Source organism: Argentina silus (assembly GCF_951799395.1).
Source record: "Argentina silus genome assembly, chromosome: 11".
NCBI classification, from domain to species: Eukaryota; Metazoa; Chordata; class Actinopteri; order Argentiniformes; family Argentinidae; genus Argentina; species Argentina silus.
In genome coordinates this window covers 984175-1002275 of record NC_139665.1, presented here as the reverse complement: position 1 = coordinate 1002275, position 18101 = coordinate 984175, and the positions used below count along the sequence as shown (strand labels likewise).

General features: G+C 46.9%; 1 protein-coding gene across 2 annotated transcripts; it reads right to left on the bottom strand.

Moving 5' to 3' along the window:
* Positions 1-3118: 3118 nt before the first annotated feature.
* On the bottom strand, positions 3119-17733 carry atf6b (activating transcription factor 6 beta). Of its 2 annotated transcripts, none has more exons than XM_083680485.1 (17): positions 17450-17733; positions 16302-16381; positions 13817-13898; positions 13157-13216; positions 12945-13027; positions 12294-12468; positions 11930-12088; positions 11031-11197; positions 10123-10302; positions 9692-9774; positions 9265-9465; positions 8805-8912; positions 8285-8384; positions 7691-7761; positions 6322-6421; positions 5948-6032; positions 3119-5402 (listed from the first exon to the last, which is right to left on the bottom strand). In XM_083680485.1, exons 1-17 carry the CDS (start codon positions 17520-17522, stop codon positions 5128-5130), a joined length of 2082 nt encoding a protein of 693 aa, XP_083536611.1. In that variant the 5' UTR covers positions 17523-17733; the 3' UTR covers positions 3119-5127. The 2 variants fall into 2 exon arrangements, with proteins under 2 accessions (XP_083536611.1, XP_083536612.1); XM_083680486.1 differs by having other exon boundaries at positions 7691-7758.
* Positions 17734-18101: the final 368 nt, after the last annotated feature.

Here is an 18101-nt window from a genome sequence, read left to right as displayed (position 1 = left end):
AAGAATTCCCGGAACACTCCCCACCTAGAGAGCCAAGTGTTCTATGTGGTGTTCACCTAGCAACAATACTTTGATTGGCTCCAAAATGAAACATCATAATTGATAAATTTTTGGTGAATAAAGTCACCCTTGGCGCTCTAGAATGTTGACAACTTGAAATGTCTTTACCCTTTTTTTGTCAATCCTCATATCTTGCAGAAGGCCTCACCACCGGTCTACCCAGGGTGCTCAGGGGCATCACTATGGGCGTTGTCAGCAGGGGGAGTGTGTGTGAGCCTCAGGGGAGGCTGGTGGAGGCTGGTAGAGGTAGAAGGGAGGTCGCTCCTCAGTGATAACAGGGACAGCCGTCTGTCCATCAGCGTGTGCTGGTGACTGACTCACATTCTCCAGTGGGCGTGTGGTGGTACTCCAACAACCCTCTACAGCAGTGGTTCCCAAACTTTTAACAGTCATGTACCCCCTGTCCATTATTTTGTCGCCTAATTGATATTCTGTGAACATTATCCCTTACATATTAGACATTGTGATAATATTATTCTGTTGGATAGGGTGCATGCATTTATTTTTGGTACTGAGACTGCAGTCGGCTATTCAACAGGACTGTTGAAGGTAAATCACAGATTTCTTTTGCGTACCCCCTAGATGGATCCACGTACCCCCTAGATGGATCCACGTACCCCCTAGATGGATCCACGTACCCCCTAGATGGATCCACGTTCCCCCTAGATGGATCCACGTACCCCCTAGATGGATCCACGTACCTCCTAGATGGATCCACGTACCCCCTAGATGGATCCACGTTCCCCCTAGATGGATCCACGTACCCCCTAGATGGATCCACGTACCCCCTAGATGGATCCACGTACCCCCTAGATGGATCCACCCCACGTTGACAATAGTGGCTCTACAGGGATCTGACCTGGGGAGGCTGGTGGAGGTAGCAATCGGATGACGTGCTCATTGTAATGCCATTCCTCGTTCCGTTCTACGCATTACAATGAGCCTGTCCTCCGATTTCTACCTCCACCAGCCTCCCCTGGATCTGACTCTTCCATGTCTGCTTTGTCCAGTATTTATTTTATGATTTGTACACTTTCCTCCACAAACCTGTGGATGTCAGGTGACTCTGTGGACGTCAGGTGACTCTGTGGACGTCAGGTGACTCTGTGGACGTCAGGTGACCGTGGTGTGTTTGAAGCTCCATTTTCTTCTGAATGAGGTCCATTATTGTCTCTTTGGTCCCCCGACCTCTGACCTCTACTGCTGCTATAATAATCCTGTATATTATACTGTACTTTATTATATTTACAGTTTTATTATTGTTACTGTTGATATTGTATCTATTGTCTTGTTCCATTGTGTTGTTGATGTTGTTGATGTTGTAGAGCTGCTCTGTCTCAGGCGTTTCGTTGTGTTGTGTTCTTGTATTTAATGTGATGATAAATAAACCATGCACAGGACCCTAGCGCCCCCTAGCTGTCAGAGACTCCTATGACAGGTTTGGAGTTTCTTTTTATTTACCTTTTAGACTCGAGCTTTTTCATTGTTCAGAAAACCGGAGGAGCAGAGAAGTAATCTGACTACTTTAGGTACAGAGAAGTAATCTGACTACTTTAGGTGCAGAGAAGTAATCTGACTACTTTAGGTACAGAGAAGTAATCTGACTACTTTAGGTACAGAGAAGTAATCTGACTACTTTAGGGGCAGAAAACACTGGAGGGAGACAATCATGTTTTACTGAATACCTCGCTGTCAGTCAGGGGAGGCTGGCGGAGGTAGAAATCAGAGGATGGGCTCATTGTAAGGAATTCCCTATTCCATTCCATTCATTACAATGAGCCCGTCCTCTGATTTCTACCTCCGCTAGCCTCCCCCGCTGTAGGAACAGGATATGTGAGCTGGGCCTCAACTTTGTCTCAAATGAGGCCCTATCCAGCATTTATGACACTAACCCCCCCCGCCCCCCCCCCCCTCTCTTATCTGCCCTGTCATGTGACTCCTGCTTTATGGCTTTTTTACTGCCACTATCAGACAGCTTCCTGAGTGAAAGCAGCAAACGTATCTCCAGAGAACTGAAGCTTCTTTACTGTTCCAGCCGGGCTGCACCGTTCCACCGTTCCACCACACAAGCTCATCTGAATTATGAGTTCCTGTTTTTGTCCAGAAAATATTGCTGCTCATGAAAATGAAACTATGCAACACTGTTTGTTTGGTCACCAAATCAGCTTTCAATGAGTCTCTTTTCATCATGGAGGTTTTGGTTTGTATGAGAAAGTTGATTCAGTTTTAAAGAGGATTTTCACCAAGGTCTCAACACACTATACATCATATAAAAACCAAACACATTAACAAAACACACAACATAAATAAAAGTATATGGGGACCCAATAAACTGACATGGGAAAGGCAGAGTCCATCTCTTTGCATGGATTTCCCTCCATGCAAATTTCTCTTTATTTCTTCCCCTTGTGGTTCAAAGCTTGATTTCAAAGACATATTTGACTTGTTAATCATTTACTGTGTATTTTACCTCCCAGGATGTTCAACTGGCGGTAAAACCTGCTGGAATGCGACCAACAACTCTGGCCTTGCGTTCAGGAGACGTATTCTCATCAAGGTTACAGCAAACCTGCAGCGACGCACGTTCAGGAGCACCTTGACGGACAACAGGGGGAGAAAGGACCAGGGGATGGTGTTGGTGTTGGTGTTGGTGTTTGAATGGTGTTGGTGTTGAATGGTGTTGGTGTTGAATGGTGTTGGGGTTGAATGGTGTTGGTGTTTGAATGGTGTTGGTGTTGAATGGTGTTGGTGTTTGAATGGTGTTGGTGTTTGAATGTTGTTGGTGTTGAATGGTGTTGGTGTTTGAATGGTGTTGGTGTTGAATGGTGTTGGTGTTTGAATGGTGTTGGTGTTGAATGGTGTTGGTGTTGAATGGTGTTGGTGTTTGAATGGTGTTGGTGTTGAATGGTGTTGGTGTTTGAATGGTGTTGGTGTTTGAATGGTGTTGAATGGTGTTGGTGTTTGAATGGTGTTGAATCACGCCGCCGCTGGTGGTTTCAGTCATAAGCTACATGGTAGAATGCAACTACTGTAAGACAACTAAGAAAAAAAGCAACTGTGTATTTTAAATCACTTTATTTATCAAATTCAATGTTTGTTTTCTACAAACAAAAAGGCAGCAGTTCATACTTCTCATATAATCAGGGAAAGATGAAAATTAAAAAATATTTTATTCATGAAAATTCATTTTAAATAAGAAAACATAAAAAAGAGAATGCATTGACGATATTTACATTGCTACCATAGTAACCATAAATGTTCATGCGCCTAGCGTGGGTATGTATGTGTCATGTCTACATGCGTGTGGGGAGCGTCACGTGTTCTGTACGTGTGAGAGGGTGAGCTGACATGTAAATCACATCATTGACATGTAAAGGGAATGTCTTGGACCAGACATGTCATCCTGTCTCACAGCAGCTCTCTGCCCCTGTTCCCGTTGGCAAAAGTGGGTCTTAATAGAATACAAATAAGACTACAAATAGTGATCTTTCAGTCCCCCCCCCCCTCCTCAGAAAACCCCTACAGCTTCATATACAACTTTTTTTTTTCTTTCTTTTTTTTAAGATTTCATTTCTTTTAACAAGACTTACAATAGATTTTATATTAAAAAAACAAAACAAATGGGTGTTGTTCCCATGGCAACGGCATTCATTTCACAAACAGGTTTAGGTGTGAGCAGTGCTTCAGGCAGAGACAGACAGACAGACAGACAGGAAAAACTAGTTACAGACTAGGAACAAAACCCAAGAAAACAGTTTTCATCTCTCAAGGGGGGGGGGGAAACAAACAACTGACCACAATGTTTGTCAAAAACAGTTTGGACTGGAATGAACTGATATATCATAAACATATGATTAGGTTCAGAATTGAATCACATCGGATGTTCCTTTCTGTTCTACATCACCTGCTGCTATGTCCCCATAGTTACACAGAGATCAGGGGAGGCTGGTGGAGGTCATAATCGGAGGACGGACCATTACAATGGACCTGTCCTCCGATTTCTACCTCTACCAGCCTCCCCTGAGAGAGACATGGTGGATCAAGCTTGATGGCCACATAAACAGACAGAACATCATCATATATAAACACACAACATTATGGTCAAGATGGTCGTCCATCTTCAATGCAAAGACATTTCTGCAGTTGAAGGTGGTCTATCTAGGTATGCAGCTCTCTGTCAGAGAACACAACAGCAACGGGTTTGGTTTTTTGTTGTACCTTTGTGCCTGAAAGATGAAAACGTCGAGAGTTCCCGAGAGCCAAGTACAGGCGTGAACGCAAAAGGAAGAACATATCTACACAGCTGACCTGTACATAACCGCTATTTACAACAAACATAAGCAACACGTTAAATAATCTGCAGAAGAATCCAGACACATTCCATATCAAACAAAAACACAAACAACAAATTCATTGACGACTCGCATTCGACCTGCGTTTCCTGCAGGAGCACAAATATACAGACAGAAACTACAGAAACATCCTCGAACATGAAACCCTGTGCATTCCATCCAATCATTAGCAGCACATATCTCAGTGATTAAATATGATGCTGTAACGTATCGTGAACTGCTACGTCTCTGTTTGGCCAGATTTAAAAATATATATATTAAGAAATCATTTAGTTGGTCGATCATGCAACCCTGTGGCTAAAAACCCAACAGGTTTAATGTGTTGAAACTAACATGGGCGAAGGGCTGGTATGTCTGGAAGTGGGTAGTCAGTTAGTTAGTTAGTTATTTAGTTAGTTAGTTACCAACCAGTGTATCTGTGAACTCATTCAGATATCAATGACAGTAGATGTTGACATGTTTGTGGGGAGTTTTCGGGGCAGCATTGTGGGACGGTGGTAAGGGATTGTTAGGGGTCGCAGTAGAAGATTGTTAGATCAAAACAAAGCAAAGCCTCTTGAATTCCCTGACAGTTTAATTTCCTTCACCCTTATTTGAAGTCATCCTCCCCACGTTCAATCTCCTCCCTCTCCCTCCCTCTCTCTCTCTCTCTCTCCCTCCCTCTCTCTCTCTCTCTCCCTCATCCCTTTCTTGTTTCCTCACCCCTCTCTCCCCCTCAGACTCCGCCCCCCTGGCTGATGTAATACTCTGCCTGCTGTCTCCGGGCAGGTAAGGGTTGCCGTGGCGCCGCAGCCCCGGCGTTGTGGGGGTGGTGGCGGCCCCTCAGGGAGGTGTGGTTGCTGTGGTGATGGTGGGCCGGGGGGGGGCGGGGGGGGTCCCGGAGGGAGGGGGGCACGGCCGAGGCCTTGATGGGGATGATCCTGGTGTCCATCACCTCACAGTCTACCTGCATCATCATCTCGTACCCCTGGGAGGAGTTGTACAGGCTCTCTGAGGACGGAGAGGGGGAAGGGTTGTGTTAGATTTAACCCACCAACTGCCAAAGAGTTCCAGAACACTCACCACCTAGAGAACCAAGTGTTCCATGTGGTGTTTACCTAGCAACAATACTCTGATTGGCTAAAAAATTAAGCATCATAATTGATGCATTTTTGGTGAATAAAGTCACCCTTGGTGCTCTAGAATGTTGACAGTTTGGGCGACTTTATCCACCCTCGGCACTGAATGAGTTAAACAGGGAGATCTTAGAGAAAAGGTAGCTTGGCAACAGGGGAAAATGTGGGAATAAAAAAATAGTAACATTTATAAAAAAAAAATTAAAAAAAAAAAAGCGTCAGTGAAAGACCAGGAGGAGAAACACAAACAGCTATGACCACTAATACAGCGTCATTATTCACCTAGAACTGGATTACAGGATAACTCCAACTATTAGGACAATATTATCAGAGAAGTCTGAAACAGTTTGAAATGGGTCTTAAAGTCGTTGGATAGTTTCAAACCGTTGATAACTCCAGATAAAGCGTTGTTAAACTCACCGTTGACAGACATGGCCGGCATCACCAGAGACATCTTGGGGCGGGTGGTCTTATTGTGGCTGATGGCGGGCAACAGCAGGTGGTCCTACAGAGAGAGGAGGGAGAAAAATTAATATAAATCATTCAGCGACGAGGTCAGCAGACTTCTGTTACACAACTCAAGAAAGTAGCTTCAATCCTTAATACAGAATTTAAATTAATCAAAACATTAAATCAAAACCCCTTGGAGTCGTCAAACAAGTTTCAGATGTTTCATCACAGGAGGACACAGTCAGTGCCGCTGACGCGAATGCCAAGAGGCGGAGCCTGTAGTGAGTGAAGGCCACGGGCGCGGCGGGCGCGTCTAAACGGCCTCGGAGGGCGTTCTGTCTCACCCGTCTGAAGGAGACCACGTAGAAGGTGTCCTCACGCCGGTCGATGGCGTCCAGGAAGTCGCTGTAGCTCACCTCAGGACCAGGAAACACCTGCAGCTGACTGAGACACACGCACGTACACACACACACACACACACACACACACACACGTCAGACCCAGAGCGACAAGCTCCTGTACCTCTCAACTGTACATCATCACATACAAGGACAGGAATAAAGTATAACAGTAATAACAAACTATATACAGTCAACAGTCCTGTGTATTGATTGTGTATTGATTGTGTATTGATTGTGTATTGATTGTTATATCTCAGATTTAATCCCTATCTTTGCTCTGTTGAGAGGGAGCTTGTTAAAAGCATTTCACTGTACGGTTTACTGCTGTCCTGTGATTATGATAACTAAACTTGGATTTGATACTCCAAAGAATAACGGGTAAACCAGGTTAATAATGGGTACACCAGATTAATAATGGGTACACCAGATTAATCTTAAAGTAATCCAGATTAATAATGGGTAAACCAGATTAATCTTAAAGTAAACCAGATTAATAATGGGTAAACCAGATTAATAATGGGTAAACCAGATTAATAATGGGTAAACCGGATTAACCTTAAAGTAAACCAGATTAATAATGGGTAAACCAGATTAATCTTAATGTAAACCAGATTAATAATGGGTAAACCCGGTCAAAGTCAAACATTCTTAAAAATAAAACAATGAAAAGGACATGTGACTGCTCAGAAATGTCGTCCTCATTATCCGGCTTTCCACACCGTGGATGACACCGGGGATGACACTGTGGCTGCCAGTGAATGCCAAGGCCAACTGATTTTCCACAGACACTCCTGGCCTTAAGGGGGCTTAGTCCTCTTAGGCCTCTACCCCCCCCGGTCCTCCTCTACCCCCCCCTGGTCCTCCTCTACCCCCCCCGGTCCTCCTCTACCCCCCCCGGTCCTCCTCTACCCCCCCCCTGGTCCTCCTCTACCCCCCCCGGTCCTCCTCTACCCCCCCCTGGTCCTCCTCTACCCCCCCCCCCTGGTCCTCCTCTACCCCCCTGGTCCTTATGAGGCCAAACAGGGCCAGGGGTGTGGTTTAGAATGAGGGCAGGATATTTTTATCATCCAAGTGCTTTAGTTGGCTGGCAACCATAATCCAAGTTAGTCCACTGTAACTATACATCAAATTCATTTGAATACCGCTTTTAACAAACACAATTGTCATAAAGTGCTTAAGGTACCAGAACCTGTTTGGAAGCCGGAGGATTTGACATGTTGCTATTAGTGTCTCCAGAGCGGTGGGACTAGAAACCCCAACTGTGGACATTCAAACAGGCTTTGGCTCCAGCCGAGAAGGAGCTGATAGTTACCTTTCAATAGAACGATGGGTCTGGATGGGGAGGTATCTGGAGAAGTTCGTCTTCCTCAGCTGGGCTTTCTGCTGAGGAGTTAATGGAAAAACACATGATATTCTGAACATACAGAAACAATGACCACACATACACTGTATGGATTTAAGAAAATATGGAAATATATCAAATCATTATTTATTTAAACTTTAATAATATACTTGGCTGTAACAATTATCCGGTTATACGAGGACGACCGTGAAACCAATATAAAGTTTCAATATATTGATTTTAGAATTCAAAAAATGGTAATTTTTAACACATTTTTTAATTTGCGTCATCAACCAGTCATGGTGGTTATTTGCATCATCAACCGACAGCCCAAAATTCCAAGAGCATCACAGCCTCAGGGAGCATCACAGCCTTAGTGAGGAGCATCACAGCCTTAGTGAGGAGCATCACAGCCTCAGGGAGCATCACAGCCCTGGTGAGGAGCATCACAGCCTTAGTGAGCATCACAGCCTCAGGGAGCATCACAGCCCTGGTGAGGAGCATCACAGCCCTGGTGAGGAGCATCACAGCCCTGGTGAGGAGCATCCAGCAGCTGAAACACACCTGAGCTATCTTAGCCTTCTTCACGACCTTCGGCTTCCCTCCAGACTTCTTCCTGTCTATCTGGTGCCGGTGGACCCAGCCTCTCAGCTCATCTGCCAGCCTGGGGGAGAGGGGCACAGTCAGTCAGAGACGTCTACCAGCGGAGGCTGGTGGAGGTAGACATTGGAGGACAGGCCTCATTGTAATGCATTACAATGAGCCCGTCCTCCGATGTCAACCCCCACCAGCCTCCCCTGGTGTGATTGTATAACTCTACACCCCATCAGAAGTCTCTGGAGAGAGAGAGACAGAGACAGAGAGACAGAGACAGAGAGACAGAGAGACAGAGAGACAGAGACAGAGAGACAGAGAGACAGAGACAGAGACAGAGAGACAGAGAGACAGAGAGACAGAGAGACAGAGACAGAGAGACAGAGACAGAGAGACAGAGAGACAGAGAGACAGAGAGACAGAGAGACAGAGACAGAGAGACAGAGAGACAGAGACAGAGAGACAGTGTGTGTGTGTGTGTGTTGCTAACCTGAGGGACTCAGAGCGGTTGAACTGTCTGCAGTCAGAGGAGCTGAAGTATCGGTCGATGTCCTGCAGGACCAGATCCTTCACATCACTGAACACCTCACTCAGGTTCCTGGCCAGAGAGGACATCACCATGACAACTATCAATGGTACAGTATGAGCTGGTGAGTTTCCAGGACCCTGATTAAGATTAAGACCAATCCTGGACTAGATGTTTAATGCAGTAGAGGCTGGTGGTCGTAGAAATCGGAGGACGGGCTCATTGTAATGCATGGAATGGAATGAGGAATGTGTTTGATACCGTTCTTCATTACAATGAGCCCGAGCTGAAAAGACCAGAGGCTGATGCAGACCTCTGATTGGCCGGCCGGCGGTTCTCGGACGAAGTGTGTCCTCTGTGGCTCCGACCATGTTAACAGTTAGAGTCTCTGTGGTCATGTGACTGTGAAACAGGCTCCACCCACCTGAACTGGTACTGATCTGTGGCCTCCCTCTCCACCTCTCCTCTCTTCCACCTCTCCTCTCCTCCCTCCTCCTCCACCTCCATCCTCTCCTCCACCGGGCTGTGTTCCTGGGCTTGGCCCTGCTCCAACTCCAGCAGGCGTCTTCCTGTGTAAGGGACCACCCCTTCCTGTAACCCTGGCCCCAGCTTCCTGTCTGTGATACTGGAGGAAAACATTTCACCCAATCAGAATTTAATCATTCATATATTACATACATAAGCTGAATGTACATGTATGATCTGTTTCAGACCTTGGTCTCAGTAGGACCTCCTCTAAAGGTTTAATAATAACAATAATAATAATAATAATAAACACTTAACAGCAATGAAATAAATACATACTGTAGGTTTTAGTCTCTGATCAGAGATGAAGATGCTGGTTCTGTTACCTGACGGGTCCGAAGCTGAAGGTCATGAACAGCAGCACAGCCATCACACACACGGCTCTCTTGTTGTTAGCAGAGTCACTGCCCTGGGGGGGGCGGGGGGGGGCGGGGGGGGGGGGGGGAGAGTTACTCTACAGTGTACTTCCTTCATGTGCCCTTGACGATATCTTCATCCCCTCCACCACTCCCCTTGTCCTTGTCGTCCTCCTCCTCACCCTCCTCACCTCCTCCTCCTCCTCCACCTCCCTCCCCTCAACTCCTCCCCCCTCCTGAGGCCCTGGTTCTCCCTGCGCAGCCTCTCCTCCTCCCCCCCCCTCCTCCTCCCCTTCCTCCTCACCTCCTTCCCGGCCAGCCTCTCCCTGAGGCCTTGGTTCTCCCTGCGCAGCCTCTCCTCCTCCTCCTCCCCCCCCCCTCCACCTCCCCTTCCTCCTCACCTCCTTCCCGACCAGCCTCTCCCTGAGGCCCTGGTTCTCCCTGCGCAGCCTCTGGTTCTCCAGCTGCGCCTCCCTGAGCTGGGCCTCCAGGTTCTGCAGGTGCTCCTTCTTCTTCTTGCGTGACTGACAGGCCGACTCCCGGTTCTTAATCATCCTCTGCTGCCTCTTCATCACCTTCATCTGGGGGCGGAGCCAGGGAGCACAGGGGTCACAGGGGTCACAGGGAGCACAGGGTTCACATGGATTTATCATTTACCCATTATTGTGACAGAGAACCCTCTGGGAAGCACTCTGACTTAGGGTTGGTATAAAACACTCTGACTTAGGGTTGGTATAAAACACTCTGACTTAGGGTTGGTATAAAACACTCTGACTTAGGGTTAGGGTTAGGGTTAGGGTTAGGCTAACCCTGCTCCTTCTACAGTGCAGGGTGTGTTCCATTGTGTGTCAGATAACCTTTAAGCCAGGGGTGTCTGGAACCAGCCCGTCTGGTTGTCAGATCAGGCCTGGGGCGTCCAGAATGGGTCTGACACCCCTACTCTAACACGGTTTTGATGATGCAATCCAGCGCCATGCTGTCCAGACATCCCGGGGAGAACTCTGTCACTGTTGGTGCTACTGATCGTATATTGTTGTGTTATTACTGTTATATTTTATTGTATTTCACTGCACTGTTGAGAGGAAGTGCGATTTCATGTAGCGTTAGCCGCTGTTTTCTGTTTCCTGTGCATGTATGATAAATAAACTTTAATTAGATTTGATATGCTCTAAGATAAATATGTGTCAGTTGCTGATATAGAAGTTTTAGGAACTTTATCAACTTTATCATGGACCTCCTACTTCCTGAATTGCACATCATTGAGTGGATGATGCAACAACAGCAGCAACCAATCAGAGGAGTGTCTGACCTGTGATTGACAGACACTCAGGTCAATGTCCATGCAGCTGCTCCCGGACAGGGAGGCGGGGAGGGGCGGGGCCGGGGGGCTGGCGCAGTGAGGCATGCTGGGAGATACAGGCTCCATCTTGACGATGGCTGGACCAGAACCCAGACACACCGCCTGGGACAGCACCACTGCAGACAGGAACAGGATGTGACATCACAGAGACACTACATAACCACGACGTGACATCATATCCTGTCTAAATGACACAGAAACCCTGGTGGTAGAATAGAAACACCACCTCCACTGACCTCCACTGACCTCCACTGACCTCCACTGACCTCCACTGACCGCTTAACTACATCTAACTGCTCTATCTTCACCTTATGTTGTTGTTACTACTGTCTTTATTACATATATTACCTGTATATAATATATATTACCTGTATTATCTCTTATTCCATATCATTGTTGCCTGATGTTGAAGAGCTGCTCTGTCCAGCATGTTGTTGTGTTGTGTGTAATGATAAACAAGCCTGAAGTGAACTCTTAGTTTTAAACATCCCTAATTCCAGCCTCTCTTCTGTCCCGTGGTAATATATATATATATATTAATAATAATATAATAATAATATAATGTGCAATTCAATAATAATAATGTAATATAATAATAATAATAATATAATAATAATAATAATCACGATCATAATCATAATATTATATGCCATTTAGCTGACGCTTTTATCCAAAGTGACTTACATTGCAGTGAGTGCAGACATTTCAGTATATATGGTCCCAGCGGGAATCGAACCCACAACCTAAGCGTTGTTAGCGCCATCCTCTACCAACTGAGCCACAGAGGACCAGGTACCAGTGGAGGGTAACCGTGGTGAAACAGAGAGGAGCAGAGCTGAGTGTCTGACCTGGCTGGCTCTGGTCCATGCTGGGCAGGCTCTGCAGGATCAGGGCTTTGGCCGGGCTGGGAGCCTGGGCCACGGGTAGAGGCCGCGGCTGGATGGGAGTCTTGCTGCTCAGGATGCTGTTGGCTTTGAGTGTGGCCGCAGTGGGGAGGAGCGGTGGGGCTGAGGAAGGGAGGAAAAGGAGAGAGAGAGAGAGAGAGAGAGAGAGAGAGAGAGAGAGAGAGAGAGAGAGAGAGAGAGAGAGAGAGGGAAAGGGCTAAAACCACGTCCTGGCATTTCAAATATGTATTTCTAAAAGTACACGTTTAAATATACAGGGCTCAGATTTGCGGAACATGTGTTAATATTGCTTTGTTACCAGGCCGACCTGTGGTGTGTGTGTTTGTGTCGAGGCCGCTGTTGGCCGAGGTTTGGCGCTGCGTTGGAGGCGGTTGTACCGGAGTAGCCGAGGTCACGGTGACCTCAAATGTCCCCAGCGGAGGTGACAGGACGTCCCCAAACATGTAGGGAGGCGTGGGGGGGTTCTCTCCTTTCACTGTCACCTGTAGGGGGGAGGGAGGGAGGGAGGGAGGAAGGGAGGGAGGGAGGGAGGGAGGGAGGGAGGGAGGGAGAGGGGAGGAGGGAGGGAGGGAGGAAGGGGGGGAGGGAGGGAGGGAGGGGGGAGGAGGGAGGGAGGGAGGGAGGAGGGAGGGAGAGGGGGGGGGAGGGAGGGAGGGAAGGAGGGAGGGAGAGCTTGTTTGTATAAAACATCACATTATTTTACAGTGTACTCACGGCCCCGTGTGTCACAGTAGGACTCTAACTCTGCCAAAGAGTTCCGGAACACTCCATCTAGAGAGCCAAGTGTTCTATGTGGTGTTTACCTAGCAACAACACCAAATGAAGCATCATCATTTAGGGATTTTTGGTGATTAAAGTCACCCTTGGCACTCCAGAATGTTGACATTTTGGGCGACTTTATTTACCCTCGACACCTGAGTTAACTCTGATGGCAGATGTGATCTTTGACCAGACTCACCTGTGGGTCTGGAAGGGACGGCAGGGAGCAGTCAGAGGCCAATGAGGACGCAGGAGATGGAGGCTCCGCCTTCACCTGGAACACTGGAGCAGGACACACAGACACACACACACACAGACACACACACACACAGACACACACACATTTATATTGAAGCATAAACTCAGATGGATATAGATTCTGTCTCCCACATACATCAAAGAGGCACTTACACATGTCCACAGGCAAAGGCTGTGTTATTGTCATTTCATCTTTCACCACGGGACAGTCCCCTAGAGACAGAGAGAGAGAGAGAGGAGACAGAGAGAGAGAGAGAGGAGAGAGAGAAGAGAGAGAGAGAGAAGAGAGAAAGAGGACAGAGGACAGAGAGAGAGAGAGAGAGAGAGAGAGAGAGAGAGAGAGAGAGAGGAGAGAGAAGAGAGAGAGAGAGAGAGAGAGAGAGAAGAGAGAAAGAGGACAGAGGAGAGAGAGAGAGAGAGAGCACAGTTAGACAACAACACCATGACTTGTGCAGAGTTGAAATGACACTGATGTACTCAATGCTAGTTCAATACTTTACTCAATAAAACTAAACATATGAGCTAACTATCAAAGACTGATATTCATTATTAAAAAAGGCCCACACCAGACAGTTTTGCTTCCTGGCTTTTCTTGAAAAGACTACCCAAAGAACAGAAGCACTGAGTGGTGGATCAGAGCCAAAATGAAGCATCATAATTTATGCATTTCTGGTGAATAAAGTCACCCTTGGCACTCTAGAATGGTGACAATTTGGGCGACTTTATTCACCCGCGGCACTGAATGAGTTAATAGACTTCATTTTAAATCTGAATCATTATGGTCTGTTTCTGCTTCCTTATCTCCTTTAGCACCTGTGAGAAGGTTGTCGTCCAGGTGTCTCCATGGCGATGTGGGGTTGTCGGGGTCGAGGGTCAACACAAGATTGTTGTCAAACTGTGAGGAGAGGAGAGGAAGAAGGGATGAGGCTAACGTCTGCATTAGTCAGGAGGCCGGCGCTCACCGTTGCCCCGACAACGCCAGCGCCCCATTATCCTGATTACACTCTGCCCGTCTGCCGCTGACGCAGTCACCTCGTCTGACCTCGGCTCCAGGGGAGGCCGGCGGAGGTAGACATCGGAGGACGGGCTCATGGTAATGCACGGAACGGACTGAGGAACGTGTTTGATACCATTCCTCATTCCATTCATTACAATGAACCCGTCCTCCGATTTCTACCTCCCCTGCTTGGCACCACAGCCTAACCCCTCTAGTAGAACTGCTCGGAGAAGGGTTGTGTGGGGGAGAACATGCTCGTTTGACTACTCTGTTGGAACACCATGTCCTCTAACCCTAACCCACCAGGTACTCTAACCCTAACCCACCAGGTACTCTAACCCTAACCCACCAGGTACTCTAACCCTAACCCACCAGGTACTCTAACCCTAACCCACCAGGTACTCTAACCCTAACCCACCATGTCCTCTAACCCTAACCCACCAGGTACTCTAACCCTAACCCACCAGGTACTCTAACCCTAACCCACCAGGTACTCTAACCCTAACCCACCAGGTACTCTAACCCTAACCCACCATGTCCTCTAACCCTAACCCACCATGTCCTCTAACCCTAACCCACCAGGTACTCTAACCCACCAGGTACTCTAACCCTAACCCACCATGTCCTCTAACCCTAACCCACCAGGTACTCTAACCCTAACCCACCATGTCCTCTAACCCTAACCCACCAGGTACTCTAACCCTAACCCACCAGGTACTCTAAGCCTTTACTGATAAGAGTCAAGATGATGGAACATTTTCAAGATGATGGAATTTCTGTGGTTTCCTGATGGTGAAATAACAGATATAAATATGTCAAAACATGGTTGTTTTGCTTAAACTACTAAGAGACGCGACCATAACGTAACCGTGTGAAACGGTTACGTTATGTAAAGTGTGTTCTTTTAAGTCCGTCCTGTCAACAGTAATTTCTTACTGTGAGGAAAACAGCAGCAAGGTGTTTGTGAGTAAACCCCCCCTCTGGTGAGTAAACCCCCCCTCTGGTGAGTAAACCCCCACTCTGGGTGGGCGATATACGATTTGTTTGCCTCAACTGGTTAAAGGATGAGATTTCAACAAGGTTAAGTTAGAGTAACTTAACAATGTTAAGTTAGAGTGTTATTTTTATATTATTTTTGCACAAATAAAGAACAGTTATTACTGCTGACTTCCTACTTCTGATCTTCACAACACTTCCACCACAGTTGTATGACGTTGTCTCGCTGCCTGGTTCTGACACTTCCACCACAGCTGTATGACGTTGTCTCGCTGCCTGGTTCTGACACTTCCACCACAGTTGTATGACGTTGTCTCGCTGCCTGGTTCTGACACTTCTCACAGCGTTCAGGAACCGACTGCTGTTCTCTCAACAACTCCTTCCTGAATGGAAATTCCTCTTTTGCCCCAAAAAATAGGGGTCCTTTTGGTTTCAGCAACATTTAATTAAATAAAAAGCAGCTTCCTCAGTATTTTCTTTTAAATCTCTTCTTAAAACTCATTTTCATAGACGAGCCTTTAACTGATGCTGCCCTTAGTCTTTCTAATGTCTTTAACTGATGCTGCCCTTAGTCTTTCTAATGTGTCGTGTTTTACTGTGTTTCCCTACTCATATGTTTTTATTTCCATATTAGTTTTATCTGCACTTTTGTAACACTGTTTTGAAAGGTGCTATATAAATCAAGTTTATTATTATTATTATTATTATTATTATTATTATTATGGGGCTCCCACCCTCCCGACACTGAGGATTGAAGCGCAACCTTCCAGTTCCTGGCCGGCCTCTCTAACCTGGAGGCCACCTGCCTGAACCTAGAGTTTAAATAGCGATGCTCCTAACTCAGCATGCTCATCACTGGTGCCGGCTGTTGCTGTCAGTCATGGTGAGAGAAACATTTCAAGTTAAACCAGATTTTGACTTCAGGATTTCTTCTGATGGTGCAGCAGTAGGAGCAGCAACACCGGTGAACTCACTGATCCCTGTACGCCAGTCACCAGGAACCCTCAGATGGTGACGGACACACGCTGGCTGGTGTGGCGTTTCATCCATCACCAGGAACTCTGTGTAAACCGTTGCAGCTCCTAGAGAGCAACGACAGGCCTAGCCTTTGGAAGGCTCTCTTGTGGGATGTTTAAACAGGCACGGTCAGCTACGGTCAGCCACGGTCAGGCACGGTCAGCTACGGTCAGCTACGGTCAGACACGGTCAGGCACGGTCAGCCACGGTCAGCTACGGTCAGCCACGGTCAGGCACGGTCAGGCACGGTCAGGCAGCAGGGCAGCAGACACCTTCCTCTGTTCTTACCCATGTTTGGTATCTCAGTCCTCTGGTGTACTCCAGGTCCTCTCCCTCCTCCATGCTCTCACACTGGTACAGACAGGCATCTGACACACACACACACACACACACACACACACACACGTTAGTGGGGACATTAACACATGCATGGGCTGACAGAGGCCTTCGTGGGTAAATGCTCATCACTGCACCACTGTTACACTTGTGCATCATGACTTCACATGCCTTAGAAGGCCTGAAGTGGAGGCTAGTGGAGGTAGAAATCGGAGGACAGGCTCATTGTAATGCATGGAAGCCCGTCCTCCGATTTCTACCTCCACCAGCCTCCCCTTATCCAAACCCACTTTTATCCCATTGACAACATAAAAAAAACAACAACAACATTTAGAAACATAGGACACCAGTCTAGAGCCTTCCGTCTTCTCCTTCTAAAGACATGGCAACGTTCTAAGTGGAGTTAAAGCTGGCTTAAAGGTGTGCAGTAGATGTTATCTATTGGACAATGGAAGCCCATCTGGACAATGGAAGCCCATAGCTTGCATAACTAGAGATGGTTAACTAATGTGACAGAAAGCAGAGGACCAGCTGATCTGGCCGGACATCCAGGGTCTGCAGACGCAGGCTGGAGCCTCCAGAGATGAATAGGAAGACAGTCCTCGGCTGTTCAAACATGTTTTCAAGAGCCATTAGCAAATTCATGACGGATGTAACGGCCTAGGCTCGTTCAATAGATAGTACATAGCTCCTGTGTGTGGGGTCCTGGCTGTGTTTGAAGAGGTTTAACCTCCAGTGAGGTTTGAGGATCAACGGGTGTTGTGGAAGATGAAACCAGGAGTAAAACGAGCTGTACACATCCGGTTTGCACACCCACGCGAGAAGCCCAACAGCAGCTGAACCGCGGAGCCGCTAACCTGAGCTTCCTCATTATTAAAATAACACCTTTTTAATTATTCTATTTCCTAATGAATTGTGCAGTCATACAGTCTTCCATCTTGTCAGTCGGTCCATGTCGAAGCGAATATTCCAATTACGCGTTAACCTCGTCATGCACGTCCATACGGACCAAACACGGGGAATTATTAACCTACAAACTCAAACCCAGAATCATGTAAATGTGTGAAGCAGTCAGATGGAGACTTCACTCGGTCCCTCACCCCAGTCTTCGCTCGTCAGGAGGTTATCAGCGAAGAATCGACTGTCCAGATCAGCCAATAAATCCGTAGTCATAATATCCACAAAAGCGTGACAGAGAGGGGCTGTACGAGCTGATAATAGAACAAATATCGATCCACGGACTCTACTTAGAAATAGTGATATTCATTAGACGAAGAGGTCACTCAGAGTTGAGAGATAAATTACATTTCTTGCGTGATATTATATATATATATATTATATTTTTTATTAATTGTGTTTGATAGTGTCCCTTCGGCCCTCCGCAGCTGCTGAGATCTGACATACGGTTAAGGAAATGAAATTTCTACTAATGCCCCTCCCACTTTCACGACAGAAACCAATCCAATTGCAGCCATGAAAGACTGACTCTTTAATCCACCAATCATATGATAACGTTAATGTGATTGGTCACTGGGCCAACCTATGGTTGGGAAGTGTCTGAGAGAAGACGCTTTAAAGGTGATCTGGACCAATCAGACTTTAGAATTTTGAGTGACGGCAAAAACATCCAATCACAGACACTGAATACGGTATTTCGTAATAAACCTCGGGGTGCGTTCCAGTCCGTCAGTTAGTCTCTGCGCAGAGCGCTGCGCGGCAGCGATGCGGAAACGAAGCTTTCCACACAGGTTC